This window comes from Scatophagus argus, chromosome 11 (assembly GCF_020382885.2).
Source record: "Scatophagus argus isolate fScaArg1 chromosome 11, fScaArg1.pri, whole genome shotgun sequence".
Classification (NCBI taxonomy): domain Eukaryota; kingdom Metazoa; phylum Chordata; class Actinopteri; family Scatophagidae; genus Scatophagus; species Scatophagus argus.
Window position 1 is genome coordinate 24,269,066 of NC_058503.1, and position 26,145 is coordinate 24,295,210.

The window sequence follows — 26,145 nt, forward strand, 5'->3', positions numbered from 1 at the left end:
TATTTAAAGATAACAAAGAAATAGAAAACAGATTGGTTAGTGACTATATCATATTTTCCTCATTTACAGACTCTCTCTCAAGGTGGGAAGTATGAAATTTTTGAGGAGTATGGCTCAGCTCATCTTGAGATCTATGAACTGGATGTCTCGGATAGCGGCATGTACAAGTGCACAGCTACCAATAGTGCTGGAGCAGTGTCGACAGCCTGCACAGTCTGTGTGCAAGGTAAGATAATACCAAATTATTGAAGCAACTTACTGCAGCTACAAATGTTCAAACAGTTTCATACATTAAATCTCTTGAATGTATTTCTGTTTTAGGCTCCAAAAGCTCCATAACAGAAGCTGAAATCTCTGAGGAAGTCATGAAAAAGGAAATTGTCCATGCTGGGGTCCTGTCATCTGTGCAGGAGGTCAAGTCCTCCCACAGCCAGATGTCCATTGCAGAGGGCCTGTCTCTAACTCTAAGAGCCAACATCCCCAGGGCCTCTAGCATCAGGTGGATCCTGAACGGGGTTGAACTTGCCAACTCGGAGCAGTACAGATATGGTGTGTCTGGAAACAACCAGACCCTGACCATCAGATCAGTCTGTCAGCGTGACCAAGGGATCATCACATGTCAGGCTCAAACAGAGCAAGGCCTTGTTCGATGTCACTTTGATACCGTGGTCACAGCCAAGCGCTCAGATGCACCCCACTTCCTGGTGCAGCCCAAATCCCAGAATGTGAATGAGGGACAAAATGTCAAATTCACATGTGAAATTGCAGGAGAGCCTTTCCCTGAAGTGGAGTGGTTGAAAGACAACACAATAGTGAGTCGTTTTCTCTATTAGATGCAGTGGTCAATGAAAAACTGTGTAGCTGACTTAACACAACACTGTCTCTTCTTTGCAGATGTCTGTCACAAAAAACATTAGACTGAGCCGCTCTAAGAATGTGTTCACTCTGGAAATATGTGAAGCCACAGCTGCAGACAGTGGGAAATACACGATTAAAGCCAAAAATCAGTTTGGACAGTGCTCTGCTACATCTTCCCTCAACGTTCTCAGTAAGTTGCTCCTGTGTTTCAACTAAACACCATTAAATGCGCTGTGTCTCAGTGTATGTAGCTGGTTTGGATATTAAAGTGTGTGAGGAATTATTAGATTTTGGTTGCACCAAATTTCACCCAAAAACATCTTCAGACTAATTAAATATTCAAACTCTCACGTGGAAATTTAAGGCACTTGGACACAGCTGACAATTGGTGTACTGCATATTGTGATCTGAACCGTGTGCTTGTCATTTGCATTCTCGCAGCTCTTGTTGAAGAACCAACAAAAATGATTATTGTCGAACAAAGAGCTTCTACTGATGGTGCTGCAAGCATGCAGACAAGTTTATCTGCCTCACTGGTTCGAATGGAGGCAGCTTCCATGCAGGCTGGCAGTTACAGCAGCTCCAGCTCTGCTGCCGCTGAGTATTCGTTTGAGAGCACGTCTGCAACTAGCATGTCTGCCATGATGTCTGAGTCAGTGGTTTCCATGAGCTCCGGCAGTCAAATGATGGAAATGTCTGCTCACTTGCATGCTGAGGCCATGTCCTCACTGAGGGCCCTCACCACAGGGGTTAAAAGAGGTGAGCTGCATTTCACAAGTTGCCTGAATCTGCCTGAAACTTCAGCTTACACTAACAGGAACAATGAGGGTAACTGTGAGTATGTTTGTGAGCAAAGATGAATATGAAGTGAGCATCCTGTTTGTTTAAAGAAAATATAAAGCATTAAATAATCTCACGACACTTTTTAAATAGAGCAGGTCTAGACCAAACTCTTTAAACTACAGAGACCCAGTATTCCTGCAGTTGCAAGAAAGACTGCTTTTAACAAACCATTACATTTCAGCCATAAACCTGAAGGGAAATTACAATCAGACTGAGCTGATACTGAAAGATGGTGTGAAAACACTGCAGACCACAGATTGATCAGGGAGAACTGGACCAATCTGCTAGCTTGTCATCTGCACTTTGATGTAGGATTTAATGAGCTGTCATTTTTACAGCTCAGCCATTTTTCTTGCTGCCTTTTCTGAAACAAAGTTTGTCTCCTTGTGACAAACGGCCACATATTGTCCTCTGTTCTTGTGTTTACATATTTATTTCTTGTTGAAGGCAATGGCCCAGCAGTTTCATGCGCCGTCGCTGTGATAATCAGCGATGAATCGTGCCTACATTGTGGGGTTACTATCTATAGTGAAAAACAATGGAGAGAAATACCTGTACTAAGTCAAGTCGAGCTGTTCCATGCAGTGGAAACAGTCTTGCTAATGAATTTGAGCCAAAAGGTATCGCAAAAATGTTGAAACGGCATCAATTGACGAAAATCATCTGCCTGAAAACTGTGGCTCATTTGTGTGACTAGCGTAATCATATACCGTAATCGTCACTCAACAGGTATAACCTTGTGGCACTGACCTCTTTCTTCTCTTTGTGAACAGGCGCTCCACCAAAGATTGAAGCTCTTCCACAGAATGTCAGCGTTGAGCCGGGACAGTCCCTGACTGTGGCGGGGGTGATCTCCGGAGACCCTGCACCCTCTGTTCAGTGGGTCCGCTCAGGTCGGACCCTTCCCAATGGGGATGAGAGGTATCATGTGGAGAACACCGCCGACCTTTCCACTCTCCTGATCTCTGCAGTGAAGGAGAGTGATGCTGGAGCATACACCCTCCGGCTGTCTAACGAGCTCGGTTCTGACTCTGCAACTGTCAACATTCACATTCGGTCCATGTAAAGAAAAAAAGTTAGTTAATTTATATCCCCCTTTTCCCACACACAGAACCTTTTTATTTAGTGAATTAGCAGCAATAATACTTGATAAAGATCTGGATTTCTGTTCTTGTAAATATGAACTATTTTTGTACCAAACTTGACATTAATTTATGCCAAACTAGACTGAAGTCTAAAGTTGTTATAAAATGTGCCATATTGGACAATTATGACTTTTGGATTTTTAAACCACTTTTCTGTGACATGTACATAATGTATATAGCCGAATTTAACGGTTATGGGAAATGTATGCATTGTTATTTATGACAGTAACATTATCTGAAACAAAAGAACAAATGCTTTAACAGGAGAAAGTTTCACCAGGAACGAATACCCTGTCAAACTGAGAAACTAAACTCTGTGCCTCAACGATAAGTTGAAGTCCTTAAGATTGCCTCAACAGGTAGAGAGGCTCCCTGTTGACGTTATGAACCATAAACAGAAAGGCAAGTTATTGTTTTGGACACGCATCTGTGCGTGTGATTTTACAGGTTCCTATGAGTTGTACCATGAGCATAAGACCCTGAGTGCTGTTTGCATCACCCTCATGTAAGCAGTATGAACCGGCCTTGTGCACAGACTGACTGCGTCATACCACCGTGATTTGATGACCTGCTCAGAGAGTGCGAGCGGCCTGCACTCTCAGCGTTTAGATCCATTTAGTAAAGAGCGCCGTTTCTGGCACAGGATGACTGTACTGGTTTCCTGAACGTAACTTCTGCTGGCCATCACTGAACAGGAAGTCAATCCCGGATCAGCTGTGCAGAAGCGGCGCCGTCTCTTGGAGGATAGTTAGCTGATTTGTTTGTGTGTTTGAGTGTGAGTGTTTGTAGCTTTTAGTCATTTCACCTTGTCAGTTGTCAGGGGCTTCTTCTTTCACCACAGTGACTCCAACTCCTGTGAGAGAAGGAAAAGCAGACATGTTGCCCTGCACTTTGAGTTCATTGATCTGTTGATGTAGAACTGTATTTCATCCTCCATGAGTTTTATTGATTACTGATTTAATAAAGCATGATTTCAGCACTACACACACTTTCTCTCCTGTTCATTTTGTCCTTGGTGTGTTTTTTGCTCTCATGCTGATGGCATGCCAAGTTATTATATGTTAAAACATATAAAATTATAAAATGAAAAGATGAACAGTAATGAAGAATGAAGATGATGATGACTGAGTAAAGCATGTAAAAACTGAGTAAAAAATAACAAGGCCAAAATTTTTTGGAGTGGGCAGGGGCAGTCAGATGGAAGGGTGGGGCTTAGTGCAGCATTTGTCAGAGGAGAGACAAGGGTGGAGGTGGAGCCAAGAAGCAGGTCTGATCCAGGAGCTGCAGACTGGAGTGGAAATGACTTGAGTTACTGGAAACTGAAAAAAATGTTGCCTGGCCTGCTGCTTAATTGAACTGAAAATTGAACCATTGGATAAACTGAAATTGAACCACTGACACCCAAAACATCTAAAAACTGACAACTGAAGTGACAAAACACAAATATTCCACGTTAAAATAATCTGATTCCGTTTTGTAGTGTTCTGAAATATATTTCAGATACTTCAATGTCCTGTGTTACCACAGGTCAGTTAGTGCAAAACTTTTCTCAACACACCAAAGTCTAAATTGTAATTGTAAAGTTATTTAGGTCTTTCCCTCTTTTTTTTTTTTTTACCTTTCAAGTCAGTCATAACAAACTGGAGGCACATCCAAACATGAAGGTGATTTGATTAAGCTGGCCTTGATTCTTGTTCAGACACTGGAAAGTGCTCTGTTGGTGGTATCTAGTGGGTTTCCCTGTAGTGAGGAAATTCACTTTGTTTTAATTAGTGCACATGGCATTAGTGGCATTAGTGCTTCATTAGTGTATTCTGGTCACACTGTCATTTTCGTTTTGCCAGGGGTCATGCTCTCACTGGTCCAAGAGAAGGTAAGTACTGACACACTAAGTTCCAATTTTAATTGTGTTTGTAGACCAAACAAAGCAGTATTACTGTATTACTACTTACTGTGTCAGATTCAGTGAGTTTGTTGTGTTTGTATTGCTGAAGTAAAAGGGATTAGGAGCAGCCGGTCCTTCCTCCAGTCCACTGATCTTCAGTGCACAGTGGGGTGAGCTTAGTGTTTGGTCTGGCAGATAGTGGGCTCTCATTTGGATTTTCACTTGCCGTGCTGAAACCGTACTTTCTGCTGGTTTAAAATAAAAGATAATGGCTTGAGTCAGAATTTCTTTTGCAGCTCCATCTGAGCATTTGTTAGATTTGTGTGCAAAAGATGAGTTTCTTAAAATAGCAGTTGATTACGAAGTGGAAGAGAAAAATGTAAAGTGTATTCTAAAAGCATAACTAGTCAAAAATTAAGTTTTGAGTGCATATATAGGGGATGGTGAAGGTGGTTTTGTGTTATCTTTGCCGTCAGTATTACAGGGTCCAGGTTTAGTTTTGAACCACGAAAAAACTGAAACACAAAGCTGATGCTGAGACAAAAACATTGATTCCAAGAAAACTAAGTCTCTAGGCTGGACATCTTTTAGTGGCAGTCTACTCACATGCCTTCAAAGGGTTGAAGATTTGAGATTATGACCAAATGAGGACCAGGCAATAATGAGCGCAAACTGACAGGAGGAGCTCAGGAAGCCACTCTGCTGTCTGCCTGTTTGAACCATCCAAAGCTGCCGTCCTTCACACTCATGAAGTTGGTCCAGAAGCATATTAGCAACACATTAGAAGTGCTAAAACAAAAGAAAAGTCACAACTGCAGTGTGCACATAATCATGTAAATAATTTCAATTATTGTGAAACAGAATCTGGTGTGGAAACTCCAGATAAGCTACATCATTTATTTATTCTGGAACAGTTTAAGAATGCAATTCCTGTGAACAGCAGGGAAACACAGTTTCAGAAATGGCTACATTAGCTGAGGAGTTTGTCTTAACTCATCAAATTTAGTGGCTTGATGTGTGCAGTGTTTGTAGTCAGACAGGAGGCAGCAAACGTCAGTATGTCGACTGGTGGTGATTTCATGTCATGCTTTCCACACATTCAGTTCAGTTCATTTATATATTGTCACATGATAAAAGACTGCATTTTTTCACCTCCACAATATTGCAAAAATTAGGCACATTCTGAGTCAGAAAGATGGGAGAAAAATTAGTCCATGCATTCATTACCTCTAGACTGGATTACTGTAACTCCCTTCTATCAGGCTGCCCCAATAAATCTATAAAGACTCTCCAGCTAATCCAGAACGCTGCAGCACGACTACTGACAAGAACCAGCATGAGAGATCATATTTCTCCTGCACTGGTTTCTCTACATTGGCTACCTATAAAATTCAGGATAGAGTATCAAATTCTCCTCCTCACATATAAAGCCCTAGACAGTCAGGCAGAGTTGATAGTTCCCTATTATGCCGCCAGAGCTTTACGTTCTCAAGATACAGGGTTACTTGTGGTTCCTAGAGTCTTCAAAAGTAGATCGGGAACCAGGGCCTTTAGTTCTCAGACTCCCTTCCTATGGAACCATCTTCCGGTTTTGGTCAATTAAGAGTAGACTTAAAACCTTCCTCTTTGATAAATCTTATAGTTAGGGCTGGTTTAGCACCCCCTGCCCCCCCTCTGGCCCCCTGCCCCGGCTCTACAGTTTCAGCCACCTGCACATAAATGCACTAAACAGAACCACCTCAGCTTCTGCAGCTCTGCACTCTTTGCACGTCTCTTGCACACAACTTCTCATAGAAACCCCTTGCACATAAACTCTGCTATGTTTGCACACTCATATCTGCACTGTGACACATGGTACTACCACCACATCTTGTGCTGCTGTTTATTTGTGAATTTGCACTATTGTCTAATGTCTACTTGTCTACATTTACTGTTGTCTAAGTTATTGTGCCCTTAGTTGTCTTATGCATACATTTTCTTAAAAAAATTTTTTTTTCCCTAATTGTTATCTGTTACTTGTTAGAGAGTTGAGAAACTAGTGCTAGGTAGGGAATTCATTCATTCATTCAGCAATATTTTATTACCTCAGTCTAACATCCCCACAATTTTACCTAAAACTGTTGTTATTATCTATACTATGACTGCTACAACCACCACAAAAAAATACTCTTTTCAATTTAGAGTAAATTAGAAAGTATTACACCAGATGATGCAGCAGAAAACCAGTTGTATATAAATAAAACACTCTGACACACTTCATGTTTTGCACTTTATTCAATGATGAACATAAGCTTGTGATATTTTTATCCTTGACGTGGATTAGCAACATGTTGCGAAGAAGCTCTGCCTGATTTATAATCTGCAGGGTTGTAACATGCTTTGTGTGAGTTATGTTTGTTAACAGGGTTGTTATCTTAGCTAGGAGAATACAACACTAATAGTATACATCAGTGGTAAATGTGAAAGTACAACGTGCAATAATGTGTGCAGAATATTTACACTACTGGAAAGTTGAAACTATCATACATAAATACACACAGAAAACCAAAAAAAAATAGACAATATATTCAAGACAACAGACAGGGGAAGAACCAGAAGGGTACAGCAGTTCAATTTGAGTTATATATTAAATATGTGTTTTATCTACAATATACAACACTGGCTGTAGCAGAGACTGTCCATCCTGCATCCATACTGCATCTGTACTGTCAAAAATAACTTGGATATCATCAGGCAGAGTAAAAAAAGAAACTGATCTATAGTTTATGAGCTTCTGATAGATAAAAAGACATCAGAAATAATGTAACATTTTAGTGGTGTGATATTTCATGCAAGAGACTAAATGCAGTATTAGATGACACAGAGATACACATGACAGCAATTATCCACAGTAAATGACTTTAAAGGGCTGAGACACCAGAGCTATCTAAACCATGACTATCTAAACCAAAGATAGCTAACAACCAGGGTTAAATTCTGTGTGTGGGAAATAATCAAAATCGATTGAATAATATTCACATATTTACTGGATTCATGCTTGGTTCCAGAAGCCAGATAGCATGTTGGTACTAGTATACTAGTACCAACTACTAGTAGTTTGTACAGGCTAGATTACACATGGCACCTTCACAAACTTCATGTAAAACAAGCATTTCTCAGGGCACATCCATATGTGCACATTGGCATATCTATAAACGGTAAAAACAGTATAAAATACAAAAATAACAGAAATACAAACAGAAATATATTTTAGAAGCAATCTTAAAATCCAATATAAGATCAGTATGATGATATTTATGATGTTGTTGACATTGTGGATGGATTAGGTATAGAACAGGAAAACTACACTTTTATTTTTAATGCTGATTTGCGGGAATGTGAATTTTAAATTTAGGACAACAACAAAACAAGAACAACTAAAGTGCTTAAGGCTTGGGCCAACTGAATGTTAATAAGTCAACTTATTCTAGTCGCACACTTAAAGAAGCTTTTACAGATGTGGCACAAATAAAGACAGTGACAGAAATTAGTTTATTTAGTTCTGATTCATTATCTCACCAACATCTCCCGTTTCTTTTGTTTAAAAATTAGCGCACCAAACTCTGACATGAAAAACATGACCTACTACAGCTACTATGGCTGAATGCTTAGACTTTGTAAATAAGAACAAAAATATTGCAATTATTCACTTTTCAAATAGCATGTCTCATACACAGGTCATAACTTGCTTGGATTTACTCATTTTCAGCATCTACAACCTAGTGGAGGGGAAAAGCAGGCTGAATTTACAAAACAAATATAACAAAGTGACTGCAGATTAATGGGAGCAAAATTTCTTTCATCACTGTTGTAAAGGTACCTGAGGAAGTTGTGTGTGGCCGAGGTTACACAGGCGACAAGGCTGATGGTTTGATGAGCTCAGCAGGAACGTGGCTTATATCTCCGTTTCTTCTTCTCTGTCCAAATGTTCCTTTTCAACTTCCTCTATCCTTCCAACCCTAACATGGTGGTCACAGCAGACCTCACAAGGCAGTTGAGACTACATCATAAAATGAAGTGGAAATTAGAAGAATAAAAAATCCTCTAACAGTAATATTGTCAGTCTGTTCATAAATCTGAGCCAAACACATTATCATCTGGAGGAGGCATCATGAGCTGACTGCATAGCTAGGGTAAAGGCTCAAGGCAGAAACACCTCTTCAAATCATATAAAAGTACAAATACACAAAAACCACAAAGAATTTTTCAGACAAATGACACTGTTTCTAGTTTAATTGTCTCCTTCATGTGCGAGTTCTCTAAATTAATACTAACTTTATTTAAAGTAGTTTAAAAAATAACTTTACAACTGACTTGACTAAATTTTTTCTGGTCACTCTTACTAGTCACCTCTACAACCACAAGTTGAGTCAAAATGGGAGCCCAAATAGCTCCCTGAAATGATTTTCTTTAACCTCACAATTGACTTAAGGATGTTTTAAAGTCAAGTCCCACATCCACTAGCCACAAGATTAGTCACAACAGGAGCTAATCATCTACAAGTTAGGGAATCCCCACACTTGTCATAAACATACATATGTTTTTGGACATCATGAGCATGCGCACAAAACTGAAAGTCAAAGGTCAAACTGTCACAGGACTTGGCCAGTCAACAATAATCTTTCAGTGTCTGACTCAATCAAGAATGTGCAGATTTGACAAGAAAACTACACTCCAACTCTCTGTTTTAAAATTTCACAAATTACTCTTTTGATCTGTTGGATATCACAAGTCAAGAACTTTTAAATGTTTATTGAGGGCTGTTTCCTGTGCTGGGAAGGCTAAACTGTGCAGCAGACAACAATTCTCATTTTCCACAACTAAAGAGAAGGAAGACAAAAAAAGTTATACATGAATCTGCTCTTCTATGGCAGTGGAAAAAACAACTTCAGAAGCAGGTCATTCCATCGGGCTCAGAGGTTGTGGTCGCCGTGGCTCCACCTCCGACCAAAAAGACAGCCATGCTGGATTTGGACTGATTGATTTTGGGAATGCCAATGCTTCCTGCTCTATGAAGACCAAAAGAGAAATGGGTCTGACTGCTGCTACTACCACTGTTGTTGAAGTCAAAGTCCGGGTCAAGAGCTGTGTCCGTAGAAACAACCCATGAGGCTGGGCGCCATTTTTTCAGGGTGTATGGAGTCTTGACACGACGTTTTATTTTTTCCCCTGGAGCACTCAGTGTGTCATTCTCCGTCAGAGCAACATAATCTGAGAAGAAAGGAGAGGATAAAGATTAGAAGGATGGTTGTGCTCATTGCTGCATGTGTATGAGTGAGGGGTGTTAAAACCATGTTGCTTTAGTTTGTTCTGCTTCTGAAGACCTAAATGTGCACTTGTTATTGTAACTTCAGGGTACTTTCCCTCCTTTGTATTGGGGCCAAAGTCAGACAGTGTAATCAAGTTGGGTGTCCTTGTGAACCAGGTGGTGCCATGTGCTGGTTCACAGCCAAACTCAGACAGCTAAGGTTGGAGAAGGAGGAAGCATTTAGGAATTGGGACAGAGCAGATTCATAGAGTCAAAGTACAGGTTTAAGAATGTGGTGAGGGAATCTAAATGGCTGTACTGAGAAACTCCAACAACAGTTGTCAGCCAATGACTCAGACAGATAACAAACTACAAACCTACAGCAAATTTGAACGACAATGAGACAGAATCCATCCACCTTGAAGTACTGTGCTGATCAGCTGTCTCCAGTGTTCACTGACATCTTCAACACATCACTGGGGACATGGCACGTGCCAGCCTGCTTCAAGACCACCACCTCCACCATCGTCCCTGTCCCCAAAAAACCAAGGACCACAGCACTTACACTTACTACACTGATTACAGCCCTGTCACCCTTACCTCTGAGGTCATGAAGCTTTTTGAACACCTTGTTTTGTCCCACCTCAAGACACTCATAGACCCCTTCCTGGATCCCCTGCAGTTCACCTACAGAGCCAATGGGTCTGCAGACAATGCTGTGAATATGGCTTTCCACTTTATCCACTAGTACCTACACTCCCCAGGAACCTATGCCAGGATCCTGTTTAGAACTTTAGCTCTGTCTAGAACTTTAGTTCTGCTTTCAACACAATCATCCCAACTCTGCTGAAGGACAAGCTTTCCCAGCTGACTGTGCCAGACTCCACCTACAGGTGGATCACAGACTTCCTGTCTGGCAGAAAGCAGCATGTAAGGCTGGGAAAACTCAACTCTGACACTCAGACCATCAGCACCAGTTCCCCTCAAGGCTGTGTTCCCCCCCCTTTACTCATCATGCTATACACCAACAACTGCACCTCCAGTCACCAGTCTGTCAAGCTCCTGAATTTTGCAGGCGATACCACCCTCATTGCGCTAATCTCTGAGTAGGAGTCCTCCTACAGATAAGAGATTCACCATGTGGTGAAAGTTGACCTTTGTCAGTTTTTCAGGCCAGTATTTTTGTCTCGTGTAATATCTTGCACATATCTAGGTACATCTGCAAGGAGGCTGTTTCCTAATGGTTCTGACCCCCTTCCCTGTTACAATTTTTTTCTTAACTGAAACCCATAGGAACAATTCTTGAACACTGAAACGACCGAAACCTCTCTTCCCTATCTTCTCTGTTCTCACCACCTTCCACTAGGGCACTGCAAGTCTTCACCACCTGTATCTTGTATGTACAACCGAGAGGATCATTATGAAATTATTGAGGTAATAGAGAATGTCTTTCCCAGGAGTTCAACATTTAAATTTTTTAAGCAGTATATTTTCACTGCTGTGATTCCATATGTTCCACTGAAGAAATGAAACATTGCCAAAAAAAGTAAAGTAACACAAAGTCAAATGACAATAAGTTCAGTTAAACATTTAATCTTTGCTAACCTGAGGAGATACCGGATGATGACAAGTCAAGGGAACAAGGACGCTCAGGCCTCTTGGCTTTGGCTGGTCCCATCTGGGGCTGCAACAGACCTGGAATTTTGAGATCTAAGGCTGGACCTTCAGCAAGATCTGTGGTTTCTGAATCTCGTGATTCCAGAGCTGAAGTTTTTGGAGTTTCATTTTCTGAGGCTTCAACCTTTAAAGGTGGAGATTTTTGATTCACCACTGAAGCTTCTAGGACTGGAGCTTGTGGGTCTGAGGCTTTTAGAGACTGAGAAGGGGATCCACTGATCTGCTGACTTGCCAGGCATGACTCAGATGTAATATTGTTAATGCTGCCTCCACAACTGACCTCTGAACCATTCATCCTTTCAGGGTCAACCTTCAAACCCTGGATCTTTGCATCTGATCCCAACGATACTCTGTTGTTGTTGTTGTTGGAGTTTGAGCTTTGCCCCGACAGGATGTTTAAAGGTTGTGACTTAAGATGATGATGGTGTGGAGAAGGAGAAATGGGTGTGCTTTCGGCAGGCAGCTGCTCGTTTCTCAGCAGTGGTTCATGTTCATCAGGGCTGGGGTTAAGTAGGTTGATACAGTTGTCCTCTCCACTGATCATCTCTCTCTTCAGTTTATCCTCTTCCTCTAGCTGGGGCCCCGCAGGATTGGTTCTGCCTCCGCCTACAATACCATTCATCACCAGTGTGGGGACACCAGCACTGTAACCATGAGCCACCACCATTATTGGGTGGATGTGGTTCCCAGTTGTAACACTGCCTTTGATGCTGGTGTTATTCACTGTGGTTATCAGGTGGGGCTCTACAGCTGTGGCGACTGTTACTGTGTTCATTTTGGCAACACCAGTTTCCACCTGAAATATAGTGTTCTAGATTAGTGTTATGAATAAAATAAGAATTTTATGTTAATCTGCTGCCTGAGACTTACACACTAATGGTTGGTGAACAGTATCAGCTGATAAGCTCTTGACTAAACCTAAACTGATACAAATAACCCTGTACCTTATGCTTGGCATTACTCTGCAGTTGTAACTCAATAAAATCTATATAAAGTGACAGTGTGTTAAGTAGAAAGTTATTTAGGTTTTGGGTGGAGGAATAGTCTAAGCTAGTCAGATAAGATTCTGCTGTACCTGTCTATGGTTTGACTTGAGCTTTCCCAGCTTAAGTTGAGAAGAGGCTGAGGTGGATTCCTTGGTTTTGGGGAGAAGGTGGAGGCTGGTGGGCCTCTGGTGCAGGTTTGGCTGTTTAGGGAGGAGGAGGACAGAGGAGGAGGGAGGATTATCAACCACACCAACAGCTCCCAGTTCACCGTGAGGACTCAACACCAAATTACTCCCCTAGAGGAACCACAGAAACAGATTTCTGGTTATTACAAACATCCAAAAGCAACCACTCTAGCTATTCAATGAGGTATTAGTAAGGCTGAATCTCTTGGGTCCAGAGGTTGGGGAAGCAGCTTGTGACCAAAGGGTCACTGGTTCGATTCCCTGGACCGGCAGGAAAAAACCTGGGCTAGGGGAGTAGTGAATAATCAATGCTATCCAAGTACAGTGGTAATGGCTGATGTGCAAGGCACCTAACTCACCAACTGCTCCCCGGGCACCTGACATGGCAGCCCACTGCTCCTGTGTGTGTTCACTGCATGTAGTGTGTTATATTATGTGCATTCAACTAGCGATGGGTTAAATGCAAAGAAGAATATTGGTGTATGTAAAAAAAAAAAATTTGCTTAATAGCTTGAAATTTGAGTGTAGTAGTAGTGTAGTCAGGATCAGTAATACCTCATCAGTGTAACAGTACTAGTACCTCAGTAGGTTGTAGTATATGATGGTACAGCAGGTTAGTAGTTTGGTGCTCTGTCGAACCAAACTGTTTCTGTGAAAGTTCTATCAAGTTTTCGCCAGAACTTTCCCTCAAGTTCTTGTCAACCTGTGCAGACAGAAACATGTTGACATGTTTATTAACAGTGTAGTGAAGTTGTTTCAGTGTATGAAACTGAAAAAATATATAAAAAAATTAAAAGTAAAGACCTCCTTAGGGTCAAGTTTAGTGGCCTCCAGGTCTTCTTCTGTGAGCTGCAGGCACACTGGGACACTGGGCACAGCGCCACCTGGAGGACAGCAGGGATAGTTACAGCACTTCCTGAGGACACACTCACAGAAATTCACATGTATGTCAAATGTCAAATGTATATCTGTCCACGTTGGCTTTTTCTGATGCTTCACTAAAATGGACTTACTGGTGTGTTCAGAAATGCTGCAGAGAACGCTGGTAGTTGTCTGGGCAGTGATGGTCGACACACTGTTGTTTGAACCAGACGAGCGAGCCTGACTCTGGTAGACAGATCGAGAGAGGAATAAATATCAGAAAGAAACTGTTTATAATGTCTGACTCTTTGACCTTATACCTGTGCCTGCTGCCGCTCGTAGTTAATGGAGTTTCTGTTCTTTTCAGCACCTTTAATTCCACACATAGCTGTCTTGACGGCTGATGCTGGGTTGCTGTCTGCCTGAAGATTCTTCACCATGCCCCCCTCCAAATCTTCAGTGTAGGAGAAGGTAGGGCCAACCTGAAGAGGTGAACAGCTGTGAGACAGGTTCCTGAAAGAGACAGAGACAGAGAAAGAGGCAATATAGGAGGAAGTCGGAGAGCAAACTTGCCCAAAACAACACCAGGGAGGTGTGGAATGGGATGAGATGCATCACTGGTCAAGGAACAAAGATGGGAGGAGACCAACAAGTGGCCAACGAGTTAAACCTGTTCTTCAACAGGTTTGATGTTGTGGATACTTCCCACCCCTCACCCACATCAACACCTCTCCAGGAGTCATCACACCTCCTTAACTACTCCCGCACTCCTCCTCACCAACATGAACTTCAGCCTCAATTCCTCCCTCTTAACACCTCTCCCCCTCCAATGCCTTTGTCTTTCCCCAACAGGTCAGAGCCCCTTATCACCATCAGCAGGGATGCTGTGCGGATGGAGCTCAGCCGCCTACGTCCAAGCAAGTCTGCAGGCCCAGATGGCTTGAGCCCCAAACTCCTGAAAGGATGTGCGGCCCAGCTGTGTGATGTTTTACAGCACATTTTCTGTTCACACTGTACACCTCTGATTTCAGGTACAGCTCACAATCCTGCCATCTGGAGAAGTTTTCGGATGACTCTGCCATTGTGAGCTGCATCACCGGTGACCAGGAAGCTGAACACTGAGGTGTGGTGGACAGCTTCGTGGAGTGGTGTGGACAGAACCACCTGCAGCTCAACATAGGGAAAACTAAAGAGCTGAGGGTGGACTTCAGGAAGATGAGTACCCCCCATAACCCTATCAAAAACAACATTATCTATGTCACGTATATACTCAGTACTCAGTTATTTTTATATTACTCTGTTATTTTATATTTTGTGTGATTACTTGCTACTTTTGTTTGCCTCTTTGTATTGGAACCCTGGCACAACAATTTCCTGCGGGATCAATAAAGTTCTTATCTTATCTTAATATATAGTCCTTTGTTTACTGTGTGTATACCTGTGGATGTGTATTGCAGTGTGTCTGTATACCTGTGGTTGTGCATTGCAGTGTGTGGACTCAGCAGTGCCAGTTCAGACAGTCTCTCTTCAGCACACTGAGCTGTGAGTCGAGCCTCAGCGTCCTGATCCCAGCAGTCCTCCATTGTCTCCTTCAGAGAACGCAATGCCTAAAAACACAAAGATAAACAAAGTCAGTAACTATTACTGTCATAACTGCGTCATGTACTATTTACTATACAGCAGCCCGAATGATTCAACTTGCAGCACTTTCTTTCAGAAAAATTAGCATCTATTATAATTTTCTTTATACATTGTATTACAATAAAACCACCAAACACTGATGGATAAATGTTGGCTAAACAAACATTCTAGGGGAACCTTTATGCCCTGAATTAGGCTTGTCGGGCCATGTCAAAATTTTTTTGTGGCTTGAGGTTTCAGGTCACTGCTGGTTTGCCGGAGCAAACAGGGACTGAGAGACAACCTGATGGGAAAGATTTTCCACAGCATCAATATGTTTGTTAGGAAGTTTGTTGTGGTTGAGCATTGATGTGGATTTGTCAAGATTTTATTTGGCAGACTCCTGAGTTGAGGGTTAAAAACATCATCAGCAAGCGTCAGATGCTACTTGGCAGGCTAACAGTGTGTGTTAGAGTTGAAAGTTTAATGACACGTGAGAGCAGCAACCCTAACCAGGCTGTTATCCTTCCAGGCTTCAGGGAATCTGGGTCTGAATTTCTCTCTGGCGACAAGGATCTGCATCTCCTCGAAGCTTGGATGATTCCCAAGCTCCACCTGGAAAGCCAGCTGGTACTCTGGTACTGCTTCACCTAAGCACACACACATCAGACACACTTGATATCACCTAAATAAAGGTTTGTTCCTTCTGACAGTATTGCACTAACTTTTCACACATGTTCACATACGTACACGCGTACTTGGCCAATCGTAATAATACCTCTGTAGTTTTACTTCACATTTTAAATGCTTAACTTTTACATGTACCACAATATTTTCAGACTGCTGTATTGTACTTCACTTGATAAAACTCATTGTGATTTGACCTCACATATGTTCTCTCTGTAAGCAATAGTAGCTGCGTGGCCCTGTGTCGGTCATGTTGGTTGCATGTGTATGTTGTCTGACCTGGGAACAGGTGTGAGCACCTCCTGAAGCTCTCCCAGTAGAGCAGACCCAGAGCGTAAACGTCTACCTGCTTCAATGCCGACTCACAGTCCCTGAGGTTCACAGCTCCACCCAGAACCTCTGGAGCCATGTACCTCACCGTCCCCACCTGCAAACACGCACAAATATTTTTGCCCCATCATCATCATCATCATCACCTTTTCACCTGCTGCAGTCACATGACCTGACCTCTGATATGGCCATGGTGTCGTTGTCTCCAGGGCAACAGGGATGGCTCCCTGTCAGTCTCATGGACAGACCGAAGTCGGCGAGGACGCAGGACAGATCAGCTCGGACCAAAACGTTCCTGCTGGACACATCTCTGTGGGCCACTGCTGGTTTGTACCAGTCTGAGTGGAGACAGAGGAGACACCAGTCTGGATCATTCATACACAATCCTCATCATGGAATCATCTGTCAGTTTTATTCCTTTAGTGTTTCTTCCTTACATAAATTAAAAAGAAACAGGAAAAAGTTAAGTCAACATGAAACGTCCTCAATCAGAGATTGTAAAACTCACCTCAGTAAATGGATGATATCAAGAAGGAGAAGGAAATAAAAACCAAAATGAAAATTTAAACTGAAGTACAAATCCAGACTTCTGTACGTTCCATTTGAAGAACATTTTCTTATATTAGAAAACAAAAGGTTGTCTTCCCCAGATAAGAAGATATTTACGTTATCATCTTCCTCCTGTTTCAGTGATTATATCTCACTACAGAGGAAACCAAACATTTATGCTGCTTAAGAGAAAACGACCTATCGTTTTCTTATATTCTGGATGAATCATGAGGTAAATGTTCATTCTGGGGTTGTAAAACAGATAACAGAAATAAAGAACAATTCTCTGCCTACAGCTGCTGAGGTCAAATAGAAAACGGAGATAAATAGCAATCAGCTGCAGTGACAGAGTTTCAGTGGTGGATGATCTGATGGCAGCATATTCACAGCAACCAGATTATTGCCAGCTCTTCAGAGAAAAGACTCAATTCCTCTGAGTCACCACCAGGGGGAGCCATCAGATTAACCTGTACTGTCAGACTCTGCACTGAGATAAAAAGGCAGCTGCTCAGTGTCAGCATACATCATCAAACTTTCCAACATTTATGAATTTAAGACAGACAGATGAAATCACAATAATAATAATAATAACAGTAATAATAATGGTGGTACCTCCTCTGTACAGTTCGGAGTGCAGGAAGGCAAGTCCTCTGGTGACACCGTGAGTCATCCTGCAGCAGGTGGAAAAGTCCACTGTGTGGACAGACAGGTACTGAGACAGGCTGCCCTGAGACACACAGAGAAAAAGACTCAACCTGAACTCGACAAGGAGAGCACACCTGAAGTCACACCTGTGTCTGTTCAGAACAATATTAATGATAATAAAAAATGCAGAAAAAATAGGAGTAAAATAAGCCTAATCAATAATTAAATACTAACAGTATTAGTAAAAACAGATAAAAGGTGGGATATTAAAAAGAAACAAAGGTAAAGATCAAGCATGAAATAAATACTAATACTAGACTTGTCTGAAATGGGAAATTGTGTAGCAGTCCAAAAAATAAAAATGAAAAAAAAAACAGAAGAGAACATTCAAAGCAGTAAAACAGATTACAACATACAACATTACCAACTGTATTACCGTATCATTATTATATGATATTATAGTTCCAGTACTCTGTTAGTGTGCCCCCACTCTCTATATCTATATCTATATCTATATTTATAGATATGTATGTGTGTGTTTGTGTGTGAGAGAGAGACAGTAAAATCAATAATTATTATCTAACTGCTACAGAGGAATGTAAACCAATTGACCAGACTTCACACAGTGCGTTTGTCTGTGTGTGTGTGGTCAGTGGCTTTAGACAGGAAGTAGGCATGAAGGCGCCATCCTGCTGCACAGTAACAGTCTAATGGAGAGTCAGAGAGCCAACAGACAGCTGAATGTGTGACCATGCTGAGGTCTAAGGCTGTCAGAGGTCATTACAGCCACAGTATAAACAACAACATGCTGATTGTTTATGTATGAAGTTTTTTTCAGTTGGCTTTTTGCACTCACTCAACACTCAACATCATTATAAATGGTATGAAAATCCAAACTGTGGAAAAACGCTGATAGTCCACATCTGCAGACAGAAAAAGTAATTCCTTTAACATATTTTGAGCCTCATACTAACTTGTGCTGCAACAGTGACTTCCTGTTTACATAGTTGATGGGACTGGACAGCACTAAAGATATGCAGCCAGTTTAAACATGAAGTACTTCTGGCTTTACTGGACTGTTTCTTGCTAATAACAAACATATCATTGACAGGACATATACATCAGCCACAAGATCACCACACTACCAGCAAACACAGATCACAACTGAATCGTGGAGTGAACTGAAATGACGATTCATCAGTTAACTCATGCTCATGCTAACGGGTTGCTTAGTTCAGCCTCTCACATGTGGATAGAACTCCATGAGGATCAGGAACTCTGGTCGTCCATCGGCGGTCGTTCTCTCATCTGCAGTCAGGAAGTGGGCAATGTTGTCGTGGGGCTGCAGCAGAGGCAGGCAGTAGATGGAGCGCTCATTGATGTAGTTCTGCCGGTTGGCCGAGCTGAAGAGTTTGACTGCCACGCAGCGCTCGTTAAGACAGCCACGAAACACTGTGCCATAACGACCCCGACCAATCAACTGCCAGGAGGAAGGAAAGCATCGTTAGAGACAGATGTAGTTTTAAATATTTATAGGAACTCATCACTATGTTCTGTCTGTGGGCTCATTGGGCCAATGCCCCCCCCAGCACACTTTACTATAGATCAACAAAGGTCCAAAATTAAAAAGTGAACCTGCGAAGGCGATTGGCCACACGGGCAAGCAAATGTGCACTTTGTGTCCAGACATCAGCAGCTGATCAGGATTAATTGTTGTCATAGTGACAAGTATGACAAAAGACATGCTAACACATTCAGATTAATTTCAAACCACCTCCAAATGATTTACAACAATCAGATTTCAGGTATCTTTCCAGTGTCCAGCGAGCTAAAATCAATGTGGACACCAAAAAAATGAAACACGTGTGTGTGTGTGTGTGTGTGTGTGTGTGTGTTTACCTCCATTAGTTTCAGCTTATCCAGGTCAAGAGCGCCATCTGCATTTGCTGCCTCCATCACATCCACAGCAGACAGACTGTGTTTCTTTTTCTTCCCTGAATACACACACACACACACACATGCACACACACTTGTATTAATAATTATTTGTATCATTATTAATCACATGTTCTCATTGTGTGTGTGCGTGAGAGAGCACCTCTTATCATGCGGTATCCTAGGAACAACGCTATGATGACAATGGCTGCTACGGCAACAGTTACCAGGGCGATGAGTGCTGTCTCCTCCCGTCGCAGCAGCGGGTGAGCTGTGGGATGATGATATCATTGTTAAGGTGGAGGAAGCTTAGATCAGAAGGCTGTAGTACAGAGACAGAGTGAGGTGTTAGTGTTATCTGGATGGATTGCCACGGCAACCTGGTCAGGTAATGTTCACAGTTCCAGCATAAAATAAAACGAGTGCTAACCTGATGCAAAACAACAGGAGCCAATAATCGACCCTCAGAACAGACAGCCTGCTTTATATTTTAAACCAAATTTATACCACTAAATTTTTTTCTGTGAAACAGACTGCCATAATGTGTTGAGCCAGTTTAATCAGCAAACAGTTTTAAAAAAGTTTGGCTCATTTAACAATTCATTTCTCTAAAACAGGCAAAGCGATCGTCTAAGCCGGAGTCAGTGGACTGGAGTGGGGCCTTTATTTCTTTGTCATTACTGTGATGGAAACACCAAAGGATGTGGTTAGGAAGAAGTGCGCGTACTGAGAACAACAGTGGATTATGGATGGAGCCCTGAAGGACACCACGGTGGAACTCAAATTTTCAGGTGTGAAGGTGGAGAACAATTTCCTGATTGAGTGAACCTGAATCTTTGTACTCAGACTTAACACTCCAGTGTCTGCTGTCTATTAGAGATCTCCACAAGGGCTCCCTCGTGTAATGGAGTACAAGTATAAAGACACATAAAATGGAAATATTCAAGTAAAGTACCTGAAGCGCAGGACAGGTGAACTTAGTTACATTCACCAAGTCAAATTGCCAGTAATGTGAAACCTCTTCACTTACAATGGCAATAAAAACGATTCTGATTCTGATTCAACCACTGCACTTCATGAACAATACGACCACTGAAAGTCTGGAGAAAATACCGGGGATTTTCTGCCCCACAACAACCATTACAAGACATGTGATTGGTCTGTACAGAGTGACCCGCTCACTTGTCTGTCTGCCTTCCCAACCGTCTGTCTTCACCAGCCTGAGAGCGGGGGTGTCGTCGGTGGGTGGGGCCTCAGTGAAGTTGGTGTTGCAGAAGTCTTGGTTGCAGCAGCAGAATCTATAGCTGCTGTTCTGGTTCTGAGAGGGCGTTGCTGCTATCAGGCAATGGTGACCACGACACTCCTGCTGGTCACCAACATGAGTCCAGCAACCTGGAAGCGAAAAGAGGACAGTCTGAGCCCGACGTTCAGATTCAAACCATGGGTCTGTGTGCAGGTGTGTGTATCTCACCTTGCTTGACCAGGTGTATTTCGCCATCTGGCCTCTTCTCCCACAATCCATAGCAGCGGGAGCCATGGCTGCAGCGAACTGTGCCATTTTCTTGCACCACTCCACGCTGCTCATTGGTTAGTTCACTGTGAGGCTCCGCCCCCTGCAGCTGGTCAGAGAAGGCGCACTGTATGTCCTCCAACTGAAGACCTACAGAGAGGTTTCATACAGACTGAGGTCAGACTGAGGACTGTACGTCTGTAGTCTGTTCAGAGTCAAACCACACCTGAACATCATGATTACATTAACTTCACGGTGGACACTGATGGTAGGACTCTGTGGTCAGTGGTTGTTAAATGTTCAGACATTTATGAATGTGCTTTTCCTCCTGAGGTAAAGTCAGCACACGCAGCAGCCTGACTGCCTCCGACAGCCACACATAACGACAGCAGAGTGACACTACGGGAGTGTTGCCTCGCATCGGGGGGTTCACAGCTCCATTAGTCCAATGTCCCAACATCTCATCTCATAACTGCGTGTCCCTCAGCCGCTGGAAGTTTTACCTCCGGGTAACTGTACGTATCAGCGACTGCATTAAACTGTCCTCAACATGGCTGCAACTCAAGGACTGAAAATGGACCTCAAATATCTTATCAGATTCACATGTTACAGTATGTTACTTCAGTAAAAGTACTAATACCATAGACCACACTATACTAATATCCTAGTAATATACTATTACAAATCAAAGTGTTGCATTGAAAATGTTACTTCAGAAAAAGTATCTAAGTGTAATCATGAAAATGTACTTAAAGTAGAAGTACTCAGTATGCAGTGAAGTGTCCCCTTTGCTGTTCTGTCTGACCTCAGATCAGCTAACTGTGACTCCTGCAGGAGTTTCCTGTTGGAGCTCATATTGACTGCAGCTGATGAGTCACCTGCTGATTATTTTCTCCAGGAAACCACTGATTGTTTGGTTTGTTCTGAGAATAAACTCTACTCTTGAACCCTGATCTGGACAGGAAATGACATGGACAAGTTTTACATTAAAGAGGTGGTGAGCTAACTGCTAACATACTAACTGGTCAGTCACTGCATAGCTTTGGTCTTCTTATCTGTGTTGAATTGAGATTTTGTTCATTGTTTCATGCGGTTAAGAGTTACCGAGGGCAATGGAAATACTATTTGAGATAGCTAACATGCTAGCAGTCAGTTATAAAACTGGTTTTCTTAGCATGATGTCCTCCTGCCTGGACTGAAACTGGAGGGTGACACACATCTGATAAGCTATGCTGGCTTCGTCTATTGTTTCACTGATCTTTTTTTGAACTTTGTATAAACCAGTCGCTTTAATTTAAATATTTTAAGATACGTGAAGCTTCATGTTCAAAAGCAGCTGCTTGACCCACATTTTGGTTTGAAGAACAACAAAACACAAAACAGTGTCAGGTGTATTAAAGTTGCCGTAACACTCTAACAGCAGTGTGTGTGTGTGATCTGCACCAGGTGTAGGCTACACACCACTTCGTCTCATCAGCTGCTGTTTAAACATACCTATCATCTTCAGACTAGCCTGGAAAGCACAGTGAGATGGCATTAAAGGGTAACAACACCAAATTAAGAACATGTCCAGTGTGGACAGAGATGGAGAGCTAAGCAGCAGCGACTGTCAGGCTCTCTATGTGTCTGCTCTGCTGTCTCCTGGTTGGACAGAAGAAAGTCTTCACAAGCTGAGATTCAGGCCTTATGTTTTCATGTTTAGTAAACCTGCATTTTGAAACCACTGAGGCAGGACTTTGTGTTCGGACTGAAGGATTCACGAAGAGCTGCCGTCACCTCACAGGAATTTGAGTGACCCCCCCGTCCAGACTGAGTCGGAGCCTGGAGAAGTCTTAGTGTTTAGTCTACTGCACACGCACACACACACACACACACACACAATGAGAGGGAAGTGGAGTGTGTGTGTCTGCATCTTATCAACCACATCACAACCATAACACAAAAGCTGCCACAGACTGGCTGACGACTGTGTGTGTGTGTGTGTGTCTGTGAGAGGATGTGAGGCTGTGTGTGCGTCATGAGTTAATTACAGAAACAATTTATTGAGAGAGCAAACGGGATTATCAGCTGTAAGGCCACAGAGATGATGATACCAGTGCATGATGGGAACAGAGGTAGTTCTGCTCTGTTAACGCCAGCACTGGGAGTCCGTGTGTCCCTGAGGAGGGTTGATGATCCACTAACACAAACGGACTTGTGTTGTGGGGCTGAATGAGTTTTAACTGAATGTGTCAGGCTCAGCTGAGTGATTACAGCGAGTTTAATTCTATTAAAACATGTTTACATGGGTACATGCACAAACACAGAGTGCCATCTGTTAGGCCTGAGATTTTAAAGAGCAAAAATCCACTTAAAATCTATCCATCCATCCATTTTCTATACCGCTTATCTGTCAGGGTCATGGGGCTCTGGAGCCTATCCCAGCTGACTACGGGCGAGCGGCGGGTTCACCCTGGACTGGTCACCAGTCAATCACAGGGCACAATTTAAAGACAGACAACCACACATGCACACCTCAGGGCAATGAAGAGCAGCCAGTTAACCTAATGTACGTGTTTCAGGGATTGTGGGAGGAAGCTGGAGGACCCAGGGAGAACATGCAAACTCCACACGGCAGGAACCCTCTTGCTGTGAGGCGCCAGTGCGAATGGCTGCACCACCATGCGATAAAAAAAATGTTTGGTTGGTGTTTCGGTAAACTTGGCTTGCATAGTAGCAACCAATCTTATTCAATATTTTTGGAAAACTGAGCTTGAACACGTACATGAAGAAGATCACCATCAGATGCTTTAGTGGGAACACACTAAGTTGGGTCTTTGAGGAAGCGATGTTAACAGTTTGATGCAATGAGATAAGAACTGACCGGTCACAGTAGGCAGCAGCAGGACACTCAGACACACTGTTACTGAAGCTCCACACGCAGCAGCCATGTTGGATCCACCTCACAGGTTCGAGTCCTCAGGCCAGCATCACTGATCCTGGGTTAGATTCTCCCGAAGGAGATCACGCCAAGCATCGCCTCCCCTGAAGAAACAAACAAAACAAGCAACACTTTAGCTTTTAAAAAACACTTTTTACATTCATTTACATTTACATTTTATAATGTTCCCATCAAGCCACCAGTGAGACACATTTTAAATGACAGACTGATTTTCAGGTTATAGTACACAGCACTTATAACACCTAGCTATGAGGTTATAACACACAGCAGTGTGGTGTAACATTATAATATTGTTAGTGACCTGGTAACACCGAACCTAATGCATGCAAATATGAAAGCATCAAACCAATAATCAGTCAATATCTTCTATTTATCAGTTGACCTCGCTGTGTATGATCATATTCATATTTCCTTGACCTTGAGCCCCCCCACACACACACACATACACCACACACACACACACACACACACACACACACACACAAACGTCTGAAACAGATCGAATGTTATTGATCACCTGTGCTGTTTGCCGTAAATTTACCGGCAGCGTCAGACAGCTGAAGATGGAAGGGAGTGGCACGCACGCACACGCACGCACACGCACACACACCGTTACCGTGTCTACGGTGACTGATTCTGTGTGTATGAGTAATAAAAACCGTTCTTACTGGGGAGGTGACTCCGGCCGGCTCGGCAGAAGGAGGTGAAGCCGCCTGAAGCCGCCGTTTGTGCTCCGGGTTCGGCTAAGCTCGGCTCAGTTCGGTTCGGTTCAATCAAGTCGGGACTCTCCTCCTCAGGATCGGATCGAGTCCAGCTGTAGGCTTCAATCAGTAAATCCGCAGAAATGAAGCTGCGTATCGACTCTCTGCGGTCACATCCAGACTGTCCATCCAGACTCCGGCACATCCAGCTTCCGGATCACACTGTCAAAATAAAAGCCTGGACAGTTGGCGGCTACATCGGTCCTCGTCCTTCCTTCTTCTGTCACCGTTGTGACCTCTAGATTTTTATTCTTATGGTATTCATTATATATTATATTATAAAAGCAGTCCGTCTGTAACAGTGAATCCATAATAAACTAAAAAGCTGCTGTTTTATTTTGAACTTAAAAATGTACTCCACCTCCACTCTTGTGTCTGGCTGCCTTGACAAAACAGAGACCGAGACAGCCAGTCTCTTTTTCTGTATTTACCCACACTATGGATGCCTCTTTTAGACAGAGTGAATAGGTGTGTTTATACAGATATTGTACATATTGTATATAATGTGTAAATAAGTGTTGCTATATGTATGCTTTGGCAATGTAAGATGCACATTACCCTGCCAATAAAGCCCCTTTTGATTGATTGATTGACAGACAGACAGTGAGACAGAGACACACACAGAGAGAGACAGAAACAGAAAGATTGAAAGACTGAGTACTTGAAGTCATTTTGTGTCCTCCAGTCTGAAGTGTCCATGGACACAAAGCTTGTATCCAGGTGAAGTTTCAGAAAAGCAGAAGATGTATTTTCTGTCCTGATGTCTTCTCTTTGACTGTTGTTGGACAGTAGCCTGGAGGCCTGGATCTGAGCTGTCAGACAGCAGCTCAGTGTGGTGAAGGGAAGCCAGAGTTTAGCTGATGGCCTGCAGAGGGAAGCAAGGAACCAATCACTGAGCATCAGAAAGCCCAAAGAAACCCATCCGCTTCTTAGTTACACTGTAGCTGAGAGCGCCCCCCGCTGGTCACTTCATTCAGACATTTTGTCTGTCCAATGCTGTCATGATGAAAGATTAAAGTCTTAAAGTTAAAGTGACATATTTTGTCATTGGAGGGAACTCACTCCAACGAAATTTGTTCTCTGCATTTAACCCACCCAAGTGACGTGCACACACACACACACACAGCAAACCCGGGGCAGTGGGCGACCGCGTGCAGCGCCCGGGGAGCAGTGGGGGTTAGGTACCTTGCTCAAGGGTACCTCAGCCATGGACACCGGGACGGGGAATCGAACCAGCGATCCACCGGTTACGGGTCCGACACCCTAACCGCTGATCCACGACTGCTGGAGTACAGTTGTATTTTATCCACATATGAAGTCCTTCTGAAGTGAATCAGGTTTAGCTTTCACCATCTTTAAAGTTAATTGTTTATCATCAAAAAATTAAAAATGATTAAAGTCTTAATGAGTCCATGTGAGTCTCAATGAGGTGAAAACTGA

At 42.7% G+C, this 26,145-nt stretch overlaps 2 protein-coding genes across 5 annotated transcripts in view; one reads left to right on the forward strand and one right to left on the reverse strand.

Moving 5' to 3' along the window:
- LOC124066827 (titin-like) overlaps nt 1-3,830 on the forward strand; it is a 105,872-nt gene extending 102,042 nt beyond the window's left edge. Inside the window, exons 142-145 of the mRNA XM_046403602.1 lie at nt 70-226; nt 322-812; nt 895-1,048; nt 2,475-3,830. Coding sequence (XP_046259558.1) covers nt 70-226; nt 322-812; nt 895-1,048; nt 2,475-2,767 — 1,095 coding nt within the window. The 3' untranslated portion in view covers nt 2,768-3,830. The remainder of the gene's footprint in view (nt 1-69; nt 227-321; nt 813-894; nt 1,049-2,474) is intronic.
- A 3,443-nt stretch (nt 3,831-7,273) lies between these two features.
- On the reverse strand, nt 7,274-24,886 carry LOC124066832 (bone morphogenetic protein receptor type-2-like). Of its 4 annotated transcripts, none has more exons than XR_006844647.1 (20): nt 24,613-24,885; nt 23,867-24,027; nt 20,965-21,153; nt 20,676-20,885; nt 19,657-19,764; nt 19,458-19,552; nt 18,805-19,038; nt 17,526-17,640; nt 16,542-16,702; nt 16,314-16,461; nt 15,861-15,997; nt 15,198-15,334; nt 14,048-14,240; nt 13,880-13,973; nt 13,671-13,750; nt 13,447-13,569; nt 12,771-12,977; nt 11,624-12,491; nt 8,591-9,981; nt 7,274-8,489 (listed from the first exon to the last, which is right to left on the reverse strand). XR_006844647.1 is itself a non-coding variant. In XM_046403616.1 (20 exons), the coding sequence occupies exons 2-19, from the start codon at nt 23,931-23,933 to the stop codon at nt 9,659-9,661; spliced, it is 3,489 nt and encodes a 1,162-aa protein (XP_046259572.1). In that variant the 5' UTR covers nt 23,934-24,027; nt 24,613-24,885; the 3' UTR covers nt 7,274-8,770; nt 9,622-9,658. The 4 variants fall into 4 exon arrangements, 3 of the variants coding, with proteins under 3 accessions (XP_046259572.1, XP_046259573.1, XP_046259570.1); XM_046403616.1 differs by having other exon boundaries at nt 7,274-8,770; nt 9,622-9,981; XM_046403617.1 differs by having other exon boundaries at nt 7,274-9,981; nt 12,771-12,881; nt 24,613-24,886.
- Nucleotides 24,887-26,145: the final 1,259 nt, after the last annotated feature.

What these genes read in the sequence shown, in the direction of transcription:
- LOC124066832 (XM_046403616.1), bottom strand. Translation starts at nt 23,933, where the DNA reads ATGGCTGCTGCGTGTGGAGCTTCAGTAACAGTGTGTCTGAGTGTCCTG. An exon ending in CCTGGAAGGATAACAGCCTG is followed by an intron (nt 15,335 to 15,860) that starts GTTAGGGTTGCT and finishes TTGTGTTTTTAG; the next exon opens with GCATTGCGTTCTCTGAAGGA. An exon ending in CTAAACTTGACCCTAAGGAG is followed by an intron (nt 13,570 to 13,670) that starts GTCTTTACTTTT and finishes CTGTCTGCACAG; the next exon opens with GTTGACAAGAACTTGAGGGA.